The 12,844-nt window shown below is 43.4% G+C and overlaps 1 protein-coding gene across 1 annotated transcript; it reads left to right on the forward strand.

Annotated features, from left to right (window-relative positions):
- Positions 1-8,645: 8,645 nt before the first annotated feature.
- Positions 8,646-10,709, forward strand: LOC138510823 (zinc finger MYM-type protein 1-like). Its single transcript, XM_069626512.1, has one exon. It carries the CDS (start codon positions 8,646-8,648, stop codon positions 10,707-10,709), a length of 2,064 nt encoding a protein of 687 aa, XP_069482613.1.
- The last annotated feature ends 2,135 nt before the right edge of the window (positions 10,710-12,844 follow it).

A 12,844-nucleotide genomic window follows, 5' to 3' on the forward strand; every position in this document is an offset into this window, starting at 1 on the left:
GCGTGTGCGTGGTTTTTGCAGCTACGTGTTTTCTACAGCACGTGTGCGCGGTCTTCACTAGTACGTGTTTTCCGTTAACTCCTGTGCGCGGTTTTGTTCAATGCATGTGCATGTTAGGATAAGGCACATGTGAGCGCGGAAACGCGTGTGCGTGTTCTTTGCAGCTATGTGTTTTCTACAGTGCGTGTGTGTTGTCTTCACTGGTATGTTTTCCGTTAACATATGCGTGTTCGGATAAGGCGTGTGTGAGCGTGGAAACGCGTGTGCGCGGTCTTTGCAGCTACGTGTTTTCTACAGCGCGTGTGCTTATTCTTCGCAGCTGTGAGTTATCTGCATCGCGTGTGTGTAGTCTTTGCAGGTACGTGTTTTCTACAGCGTGTGTGTGCGGTTTTGACTGCTACGTGTTTTCCGTTAACTCCTGTGCACGGTCATCGTTTCTGCACATTTTCTTCAACGCGTGTTCGGATGAGGCGCACGTGTGAGTTTGAAAAAGAAAGTGTGTGCGTGTATTTTGACTGGCGCATTATATGTGAAGAGCGGGTGAAGTAGTTCTCTGCATGCACTTTACTGCGTGAGCGTGGTCTACACTGCTACGTGCTTTCTTCGTGTTAGGATGTTGTTTAGTTAACACGTTTTTGTGCTTCTTGCAGCCATATTCCATCCTCATCACCCCCCAAACATTATTTGATCAGCTTGACGAGTGCAATGTTGTTTTTTATAATATGTTTTGCTGTGATGTCCGTGGACACCGGACGAGAATCCAAGATGGTGGGCGTCTCCAAAAATCTGATGCACTTCAAGCTTTGCCCCAGCCAATCGGAGAGCACATCATATGTCCGTGGACATCACACAAGCCGCTTGGCCAATCCGTGACCTGTTCGCGGAGCGGGTATAGATATCACTAATTTTTGTGCCTTACGTTTTTGTCATTTTAAAGAAAACTACTGGACGGATTTACACCAAATTAACAAAAGCACGCTTTTGGGACCATGCCGCTCCTGCCGCAAATTTGGTGCAAATCCGTCCAGCGGTTTGGGCTGTAGGCGTGAGCAAAGTTTTTTCTCATTATGTCTATGTGAAAAAAAGTTGTTTTGGGGACCCCCCCCCCCCTATAATTTTCCCCCCCTAGATGAATCCTGACCAAACTTTGCAAAGAGTGGCCCATATACTTTTTTTGCAAAGGTTGCTGAGGATTTGTCCAGATAGGCCGCCCAAAAGGTGCTCTTCCTATGGAAACAGCAACCTAACGTAGTGGCCGTGTAATATATTCAATGACTTTAGTTACAAGGATGTTAAGGTGAGAACTTCATGCAAAAAAACCCTTGAAATTAAACTAAAGGCATCTTAACTTGGCGCCCCGGTTGCACAGCCTATGACCACAATGATGAGCTCACTGATGACCCAGGTCACCAGTGATTATTTTAAAAAAATGTTTTCTCCTCATTCTGATGCCCCTGTAAAAATCTCTGTATAAAGGATTGCATGCTTTGAGAAATTGCAATGTTTTCAGTTGATACGCTGTGCGATTAAATTATTGCCAAGGATCACACACTTTGGTTAAGCAGAGTACTACCGGTGATGCTAGAAAGCTGGATCCAGCATGACAGTCCCTGTGTGAGCTCCATCTACCAGCTGAAGTAAATCCTGAGAGCTGCTGTTGTTGCCGTGAAGGAAGGTCTCACCACAGGTGAAAGAGGTTGAGAAGTGGCCGGTGCAGTATTGCAGAGATTGCTGCATTGCAGACCATAACGCAGTGCCTGGTTTTCCATGGCCTGCAGGGCAGAGTGAGGCAATGGAGGTGTAGAGGTCCTTGGGACCTGCATGAGTGGCCTGTAACCCTGGAACAGGCAGGCCAGTGCACGCCTGACAGCAGGAGCCTGGGAGCACACAAACTAGGTACGGAACGCTCCTAATGGCATGTGTTGCACCCTGGAAGCATAATGACACTGACTGCAGAGTCCCCTGTGGGGAGGAGCTGTGGTCTGGTATGGACTGGCCTGGCTACATGACCTCTTGTCCGGTGATTTGGCAGGTGAACACTGGCGATAGAGAGGTGAGTGTAACGTACTGCTCATGGTGTGTAAGGGGAAAGGCGTTTCCAGCCTGCGCTCTTAGTTGTGGAGAACGTTGGTTGCTCTTCACTACGGACTGCAACAAAGACTGCTCTGAGTGGGCCAGGTGCTTGGTGGGTAACACAAACTCCATATTTGCCCCATGCTCTAGTGGATTGCCAGTGAGACTGTCTAGAAATGGAGGAGACTGGCAGTGGCACATTCTGGGGAAATACAGCTGGGGGTTGTCTGGTCTCCCCGCCATCATTAAGGAGCTGTCCTGGTGTGGCTCTATAACTGTGAATGGTGCAGGATTAACGGAAAATAAATATGGTAAATGTTGATGATCTACCGAAGAAGCTTCCCTTTGAGGGAGGTTTGGCGGACCCCCCTGGGCTCTTGACTATGCAAGTGGAGCATGATTTTCAGGGGGCGGACTCGAGTGGGGGTCACCGGAGGCAGGCAAGGACATCAGGGAAATCCTGTCCCAGCTTAAGGCTGGGATAGGGGGCCTGGCTGGCAACATGGACACACTCTCCTCTAAAGTTGACATGTTGCAGCACCGCCTGGACAAGCATAATGACTGCCTAGATGAAGTGGAGCATAGTTTCTGGTGTGGAGGACAATACACCAGCCTTAGCAAGTCGATAAACCTGGCGAGTGGGAGACACGGGGAACGGGGTCATAGAGGGGGGGGGGGCAGTGATATTCAGCCAAATAAACAAATCGAATATAAAGATTGGAAGAAGTTACTTTTGAGTAAATTTGTATGTCTTTTCTTAGGTCTCACAGATGAACCTACACTGGTGGTATTAAGAACCAGCAAGTGTTGTATATTGGGAACTGTGTAGTACTAGTTGGATTCATTCTTTGTGCCAAAGGGCAAGAAATAAGGTTTAGTCAAAAAGGATTGTGTGGTTAGTACGGATTGCCGCCTGTGAAGAATTTCCTAAAATCTTTTGTTATTTAATGGTAGGTATGATGAGTAAGAATGGTGTAACCGTTGGACTGAATGTAAAAGTGGTGATAAATTAAGTCTGATAGTTTTTTTTTTACGTTTGAAGAGTATTGTGGGTATTGTGTTCTTTCAAAATCCACTTCACCTGCATTGATCGTGGTGTTGCAATCCTTTGATTCTTGTGTTTTTGAGATGTTTCATTTGTTTTTCTGATGTTTTTTGATGCATAAAAGTAAATAACATACATACTTATGGTTTTTAAATATTATGTCTCTATATTTGTGACCGAGACGGCTGGGCTTTAGTTTAGGCCTGTGAGTGTCCTAATTTGATGAAAAGACATTGAACCACTGAAATAATTTATGTCTAGAAGTTCATTCATCCCAGTGAAGGGCCAGATTACCAGAAGAGTGAGAATCATACAGGGACTCATCATATTCATCCCAGTGAGTGGTGAGCTCTCAAGAGTAAGAGTCAACCAGAGAATGTCTATGTATCACAGTCAGAAAATAAATAGCACAAGGAAAGGCAGTCTGAGAGCCTGTGTGCAAATCAAATCAAAAGGAAGAAGGAAGGGTGGTGACATTCAAAGACTCGGTAAAGAACCAGAGAGAGTCTGGAAAGTATTCTGAAGAGTTCAGCAAAATCAATATACAACTGAAGGAATTATTATGAGAAATAGCAAGCGACTATTTAAAGATCAAATATGGAGGAGAACATTGATGAGGAGCAATCCAGAAGAAGGGAGCAATTGTCCTGGTCTTTATGTTCTGTATTAATATTGACATATGAAACAATATTGGGGAAAAAGTCTGGAACCCAAAGCGCTTGTCTGTTTTTTTTTTTTAACAGGGTTCTGTTGAATGCATTCCAAAGGGTATGTATCTGCTGCAGGTGGTCGTGTCAAGGTGGACCCTATGCCCCAGGAATACCAAACATAATCAATGGATACACAACCACAGCGTCAAGGCACCCAATTTTAATCTCCAAGAAACAGGCGACACGTGTTTCGACCACCGGTCTTCTTCCAGGCTGATAAAGACCAATTAATTGAGCCGCCAGTGCGGCTTTGAATGGATACTATACTGTCTTGCCAGTTGGCTTCTCACTAGAACTCACTGCTCAATTAATTGGTCGTATCAGCCTGTGGTCGAAAAACGTACTGGCTGCTTCTTTGCTATTAAAATTGGGTGCCTTGACAATGTGGTTGTGTGTCCATTGATTTCTGTATTAATAGTGGTGGAATGTGTTTTCCGTGGTGGCAGCTACAGGAGAGTCGGTTTACCCTGTCTATACAGGGGCGCCGCCAAGGGGGGCCATGGCCACCCTTATAAACATGCTGGCCCCCCTGTTGGCCCCCCCACGACAAAGCAAAAAAATATATACTTTTTTTTTTTTCGTACTGAACTTTGCATGGACAATAATTACATGCCCAGTGCAGTGCGAAAAGAAAAAAGTCTTTTTTTTGCTTTTTTTTTTCTCACGGGCCTGCCCTGCCCGCATTGCACTACTGGTCTGGAGTCACAGTGGCCCTGCCCTCCCCCCATTGATGTTTGCAGTTGCACATGCGCGGACAGACCCGGAAACACAACAGCCTAAGCGTGCGCATTTCTGCTTTGGCTGTGGCTCCTGCTTCCAGGCTCAGGCTGTGTTCCATCCGGGCAGGCACTGAAAAGGACTGGCAGACCTAGGCTGTGGCTGGGATCGAGTGATTCCATTCCATCCAGGCATTGGCAAGCATGTTGCATTTCATTAATACTGTGCATGCGGATGCGTGATTTTGATATGCTGTTGCTGAACATGTATTTTATTAGTGAAATGAAATCTCTAGAGGAGGCACAATATATGCGATGGCATTCACTTTGAAAGCTGTGAGCATTATTCATTTCCTAAAAGGTAAAAAGCAAAAGGCTTCACATCACAGTAAAATGTCACTTGGCAGTAAGAACAGCAGTGAGCATGAAGTCTTTGTTTTCTTGCCACTCTCTCCCTCTGAACTCGCGTTCCAGTCTCCGACATGCAGACATCTTCATACCTTGCAATGCTAACAAGCTTTTGAAACACTGTAGGTAATGTTCACATGACCCCATTCTATACTGGTGCTTTCAAGCCCTGGGGGGTACTATGACACCCTTAGTTGGATACGTTGCTACACACAACAAGGTGCACGTTTTTTTTGTAGCATACAGAAAGATTGTTTTTTTTAAATTTTAATTATGGCCACAAAAAAAATACCACATTTGTTATGATCTGAACAGTTGATGCTTTGGGTGTTAGTAAATGCCTGCATTTGTCCTGAGGGCTTCTCTTTACAGGGAATCTTAGATACGTACAGAAAGAAGAGGCTTGGACTGGCCTATAGGGCAGTGTCTGAGGTTCATGGGATTCTATATGTGAAATATAAGTAAAGGCGAATAACAGTACACTTGATTTGCTTAAAAAGGCTGGGAGGTTAAGCTAAGTATGGAAGGAATGGCTAGTCACATATTCTTCTTGACGTTCATAAAACCGATATAGTGCAAACCTCGGCTTCTACAATACAAAGCGCCCATTCTACGTTCCTAATTAGCACAGCATTTCTTAGAACTGACATAAAATGGAAGGGGGTCAAGCTTTGCAGGGGTGATCAGATTGTAGTTGGTCTAGGGAAGATCAGGGTGTGGAAAACCCGGCAGAAAACGTTTTCCCAGATAACGAGGCGATCCTTTCTGGCACTGTTTATACGACTTTAACTAAAGCTGAATCAAAGATCTCAGGGAAGCAGCGTTGTTGTTTATCTGCTGACTAAGCAGTTGAATAGGTTTACAAAATTAAGAACATCATTTGACTGTCACCTCAGAGGCCCCGACAGAGATTTTATTTTCCCATCTGCTTGAACAGTTTAGAATGATGTTAAATGTTAAAGGTATTTGTACCGCACACCGTCACCAACGGAATTGGTCCCCAGGCGCTCTGGTGGATCTGCAAATGATAAGGTGGGATGGGTTAGTAAGGTGAAGAGGGAGTAGGATAGTGAGAGGAGTGGTGTTCTGTTGGCAGCTTCAGCTCGGTATACACCAGATACTGAGCTTTGGTGCGGGTATTGGATCGGTGTCAGTCCATGTGTGCTGTTGCTCCGGCTTATGTGTTGTTGCAGTGTTGTGAAGTGCGTGCGGCTTGCTGTGCGAGAGATGGTTGTGTGAGTTTTTTGAGTGAGATAAGTATGCAGAATTTGAGCTTATATTGGTTAGTGGGTTACCTGACCTTTAGCATGCTAACATTGACAGTTCTATCCAAGTGTGGACATGCTAATATTCACAGTTCTGTCTAAGTGTGGACATGCTAATATTCAAAGTCCTATCTAGATGCAACGCAGGCCACTATTCACAATTCCATCTAAATGTGGTGCGTGTTGGTCTTGACAACTATGTTACTATGTAATGCAAGGCAACTTCTACAATCCTGTCATGGATAGGTTCAGTCTGGTGGTTACAAATATTCCTGAGTGTACCTGGTGTGAGTCTATGGCGGTCCATGTTATTGGGAGGTAAGATAGATTGGCAGGGGTTTTCTGGAGTAGAGTAAAACTGTGAACGTAGCGAATGATCATGCGACGCAGTGTTTGCTTTACATTTCTCATTATGTGGGTGGGGGAAAAGGTTTGAGAGGCTATAAGGCGGTTGTGGCTCTACCGGCTGGGTGATACGTACAGCAGGAGTAGGTTGCCTGTGCTGTTCAGAGTGAGCATATTTTATTTCTGTGGCATTGCAGTTTATTACTGGTGTTAAGGCCAAGTATTCTTACATTGGGGTGGGGGCATTCGTGCTGCCTGCAATGCTGTTTTTTTTACTCTGACATGACGTTTTACTGCAGCTAGGGAGCAAATACAACATGAGTGTTCTTATATGGGGAATGGGGGATTTGTGTAGCCAGCAAGGATATATTTTCTTATTGTGGCTTGGCTTTTTTTCACTGGCATTAAGGCAAAGCGAACAGGAGTATGCTCTTACATGCAGATACTGTGTAATGAAAGAGCCAGCATAAAAACATGCTTTGTCATAGTATAGTTACTGGCATTATGAACAAAGCAAACATGAGTATTTCCTATGTGGGAATAGTGCCATATATAGGTGCACCAGAATGGACATTTGTGAGCACAATCAATATGAAAATGCTTTTTTAAACTCGCAGAGTACTGGCATATGGCGGACAAAGGCATTATGAAAATGTGTTTGAAAATGTTCCTGTGCATGGTGGCTTGGCATCTAACATACCTACAAAACCGATTGTAAACTGTATGGCTTTTTACCTAATTTATCACAGAAAGTGTACTGTAAAATGCACTATTATATTATATACTATTATATATTACCCATTATTTAACACCTTTCTCAAGGGGACAACCCCTCCTTGATTGGTTCGCCCTCACTCACTACTCTCTGTCACTCCTATGCATTTAACTGGGGGCAGAACAAGTGGCTTTCCTTCTGCAGGCTCTTCTTAATGTGGGCCCTACTACATTAGCTCCAGGCCCCACTTGTTAGAGAATCATGGCTATGCCTCCGGTGAATTGGGGTGAATGATGGATCTAATGGGCCAAAGGAAGGCGTAATATCTATTCAGCCTCCTGGGCTTGGGGAGGGGGCGTTAGGACGGGGGAGGGGGTATCAGTAGCGCAATAGGTTTAATGTCCTATCTCACTAGCAGTTTTCAGAGCTGCCATCCAGCCCCCCCAAAATATTGAGTCTGGCTCCGTGCCTGGCACCCTGACCCACCACTCGCATATGGGCCCTGGAGAGAATGTCAACAGCCTGTAAGGATGACCTAAGAGTGACACTTTCTTCTAGTATTTGAACACGACCAACAACTTAGGAATTAAATCAGTGGAGCTCAAGAGTAGAGGCAGAGGAGAGGGTTTGAACGACTCGCTGACACACAACCTGCAACAGCCCAATGCAGGACTTTTGAACTGCCTCTGAGGTTATGCTCTGGCAAAGCAGGGTGTAATGAAATCGTATCAAAATGGTATTTGTGTGGTAGTCCGACAAAAATAACACATTTCGAAGAGAACTAATGAATGCAAGTTTAAACAGCATTTTTGAGTTTGGAAATGACTTACGTTATTGCTATGCCTACGATTAGTAATTGTAGCTATGTCATTTTTCAGACAATGAAGAGGAAGTCCACAGAAATCTCTTCCTTCTTCTTTAAGAAAAGTAGTAGTGGAGATGCAGTGAGGATGAATGTTAGTGAGGATTCAGTGGAAGAGAAAGATGACATATTCGAGCAAGCTAATGAACAGGCAGAGCCAGAAGCAGAACATGACAGCGACGAACAGGCAGAGCCAGCATCAGGGACAGAGAACAGGGAAGAAGCAGCATTGCATGAAAGTGAGGAACAGGCAGCAGCAGCAGCAGCAACAGTCAAAGAGAGGGCGAGGCAGGAATCAGCTAGAGCTATTCAAGCTGTTCCCGGACCAACAAGTGAAATTATGACAGTGTGGCAGTGTGACCCTGATAATAAAATAGATGGCTTGCTAATGAGTAACCTCTTGTTTCATTCTTCTAGATATATCCCAGTCTAGAGGAGAGGGGCCCAAACAGCCACATCTGAAGTGTTTCCCTCGGACCGTTCAGGGGGGTAGAAGACGGGCCTTCATGAAAGAATGGTACTTCACACATAAATGGCTGGAATACTCTCAAAGTAATGATTCTGCCTACTGCTATGCCTGCCGGCACTTCAGTCTCCCCTCCTCAGGTGATTCAGTGTTTACATCTGAAGCAGGATTCAAAAACTGGAAAAAAGCAACTTACAAAGATGGTGGGTTTGTAGGTCATGGCAAATCAGAATCCCATACTATGGCTATGTTAGCATGGGCAGAATATGAAAAGTCAATTGCAAGCAAATGTTCTCTCTCAGCCTCATTAAATGCAGAATATAATAAAATAGTGAGGGAAAATAGAGAGTACATTAAAACTGTTGGAGAAACCCTGCTCCTCACAGCTACGCAAAATATTGCACAGAGAGCACATAAAGAAACCGAAGGCCAGAATAAAGGAAATGTACTCGCTATTATGGAACTGCTAGCCAAGCATGATCACACAGTCAAAAGAAAAATGACAAGTCAAAAAAATGCAACATACCTTGGGCATAGTACACAAAATGAAATAATTGATTGCCTAGCTGAAATTGTCCGCACCTCAGTAATTAATGAAGTTGCACAAAGTGGGGCTTTCAGCATTATGGTAGACGAGACCAAAGACATTGCTAAGAAGGAACAAATGTCCTTGGTAATTCGATATTATTACAATAGCTCCATATGTGAAAGTTTCCTCACATTTGAAGCAGCAGAGCGATTAGATGCTGCAGCGCTTTCACAGAAAATTATTCAAATACTGCAGAAGTATGGCCTTGACTACAGAAACCACCTAGTAGGGCAAGCATATGATGGTGCCTCTGTCATGAGTGGAAAGAACACAGGAGTGCAGGCACACATTAAATCTGAGGCCCCATTAGCTTTTTATGTTCACTGCAATGCACATTGCTTAAATTTAGTATTAGTTGACAGTGTAAAATGCATCCCAGAAGCCTATTGTTTCTTTTCTCTTCTGCAGAAACTGTATGTGTTTGTGTCAGGCTCATATGTGCATCAAAGATGGCTAGAGGTACAGAGGGACATGTTTCAGGGGGCCCCAAGAGAGTTTCAAAGGTTGATAGAGACACGCTGGGCCTGTAGGTACAATGCTTGCAAGACAGTGAGGGACAGACTGCCAGCCCTCATACGTCTACTAAAAGAAATATCTGAAGAGAGAAATGGGGACAGAGCTGTAGAGGCAAGAGGTATATTAGCCCAAATAGATTTACAGTTTGTTGGCCTCCTTTTAACATTCACAAATGTTTTTGGTGAGATAAAACATCTGTCAGATATTTTACAGTCCCCACAACTCAATTTGGGTGCAGCAGTTAACCTTGTTGATTCTCTTGTTGACACATTAAACAGTTATAGAGAGGGCTCTGTCTTTAATGAGATTTGGAACAATACTATGACCCTTGCTGAGCAATGCAACATTGCTGTTGCACCTCCAGGGCGTCAGGTCACACCAAGCTCTAGGCTTGAAGGGTATTACATTTCCATGCCTATATTTCAAAGACATGCCAATACACATAAGGAGACATTTCGGGCAGGTACATTTATTCCAATTGTTGATGTGCTTCTCTCTGAGTTGAAGAGAAGATTTTCTAAAGAAAGTTGTGCTGTTATGCAAGGGATACAAGCCTTGAATCCCTCCAGTCCCACATTTTGTGAGAAAAATGTAGTGCTTCCATTTGCCTCGCAATACAACTGCAGTACTGAGGATCTAGACTATGAGATCCCTCATGTCAAGCGAATTCTTGATAGGAGGCAAACTAGTGGTTTTGAAAAACCAACCAGTTTATTAGAGCTCACAGTCTTCCTTGAGCCATATAAGGAAGTGTTCCATGAGATGTTTAAACTTTGCAAAATTGCACTTGAATTACCCGTGAGCACTGCAGCATGTGAGCGTAGTTTTTCTGTGCTAAAGTTAATCAAGACTGCCTTGAGAAATACTATGAGTGATGAGAGATTGAGCAATTTGGGGTTGTTAAGTGTAGAGTCAAAAAGGGCTAGGGCGATAAATCTTGATGAATTTGTTGATGTGTTTGCCAAAAGACATAGCAACAGGCGAATAAAGCTATATTAATTAATGATACAATAATAATGAATAGGAATGTAAATAGGTTGAGTACTGAGTAGGCTACATTCAAATGTTTATTGCTGTCCATGGTTATGCACATTTGCTTTGTTCATGTTTAGTTTGCAAGAAGAGACAAAAAAGATTGTAGCCTAGTAAAGCAGGGATGTAAATAGTTTGAGCAGGCTATACTAAAATGTATATTGTCCATGATTATGCTTTTTGTAAGTATATATTTTAGTTTACAAGAATACACAGCAACATGAACCAAATACAGCTGTATTGAAAAAGGTTTCGGCATCGGTGTTGTTTTTTTACTTCAGTAGGCGTGTTCTCAGTAAATGTTTTGCTCCTTAAAATCGATGTGCTCCTTTAAATTAAAGCTGTATATTTGTCTTTTCAAGTAAAAGTCGAACAACTATTCTGTTTGACGAACAATAAATTGCCTAACATGCATATACACATCACATATTCCTTACATAGCACAAACAGATTGTGGAACTCAAAATGTTAACCGTACTGGTATTAGTCTATGTGCATCAGATACATTAATTAGTTAACTGTTAAATAATAAATGGAACTATATCAATATGCAATTCCTTAACTTTCATACATACATAGTTTTCAACTGGACTATATACATCGGCATAATAGATTTCCTGAAATTCAGTTATGTGTTTGTTTTGGTGTGCCACCCCAAGATTTCCTGTGGCCTCATCAGGCCACCACTATGAGAAATGTCTGGAGGCGCCACTGTGTCTATATTGCTGATGTGACTCACTCCTTCAAGTACCATAGCCGGATGAGCAGCGTTGCAGAGTGTGGTGTGTGTTTTCTGTGTTCTACGTTTGGATTCGGCACTTGTGCTAAGGTGAGACAAGGACAATGCAGGGCCTGACATTGTCTATTTATTACTGCTAATTGCCTGTATACCTTCTCATTGTGGGAGCAGTTGACAGAACCTTTCCAACTACCATGCCCCTTACTTGAACCATGCCGGGCAGAGCATTTTACAAGCAAAGGGTGTACAATCTTGTGTGAAAGCAAGCCCTATGGAAAAATGAATGGATATAAGAGAGCTGCAAACTGTGCCTCTCATGTGTGGACTCCAGGGGTAGGTGACTGGAAAATTGGCCACTGGAAAATTGGCCACTGGACAGCACAGCAACCCTGTAGCTGAGATGACTACTGGCAAGCTAACTAATTACTTTAAACCTAATATTATCAAGCCTCTGCTGGACACCTTGGTGACCTCAATTCTGGAAGATAAACTGAATGCTCTGGTTGGGGCGTGGTGTCTCGTTGTCTGCCGACTCTAACACTACGTTTGGCAACATAGATAATTCCAGTTGTCTTGCTCATTATACAATAGTGCTTGTGTATCTGACCCAATAAGCTTCATATCTTTTGGTATTCCAAAACAAGTTGAGGCTGTGTCTGACACGCATACCCCCTTAGAAGTGGCAACCACTTCCTAGCGCCTTTCTGTAGCCCCTAACTTGTTTAATTCCATTCAGTCATCTTTAGAGGAGGATGTGCAATTAAATGGGGATCAGTCCTCTCAAGAAAACGGGTCTGTTTTTTTATGTTCTGCAGCAGATAAATCGAATAAATGTAACAATAATCCCACGACCCAGTCCGGGAAGGGTTCCTTGCCTGATATTTTAAACTTTGCTGTAAAAATACTCCTAAAACTGTGGTTGTATCAACGAAGAAGTGCAAAAGCAAAATGGATACATGATGCAATTACAAGCTTTTTTTGTGACAAGTGATGTTTCCACCACAGAAAGAGTGACGCCCACTTTTCAGCCATTTAAAATTTAATCTCCGGATTCTGAGGATGGGAGAGACAAGCCAGAGACATCCCTCCAATCACCTTTTTGTTACTTAACCCACAAACAAATTTGATGAGGGCAAAACGAAAAAGGGCTGCTGCATGCAAAATTGATATAGGGCTGGGTCCTAGTGACGGTGCCAATCAACCTTTGAACTCTACGATAGTCCCATCCTTTACCTGAGCAGGACAACCAAGCAAACAAGGAAAAGAGCTGTCTGTTAAAAGAAAAAGCAACAACTAAGTGTGGGCATATTGAGAAGTTGGTTGATGAAGGACACTGATGTGACTACGACCTTGCTGTTGGCAG

The sequence above is a fragment of the Ambystoma mexicanum genome, chromosome 6p, assembly GCF_040938575.1.
Source record: "Ambystoma mexicanum isolate Mex_15411 chromosome 6p, UKY_AmexF1_1, whole genome shotgun sequence".
Classification (NCBI taxonomy): Eukaryota; Metazoa; Chordata; class Amphibia; order Caudata; family Ambystomatidae; genus Ambystoma; species Ambystoma mexicanum.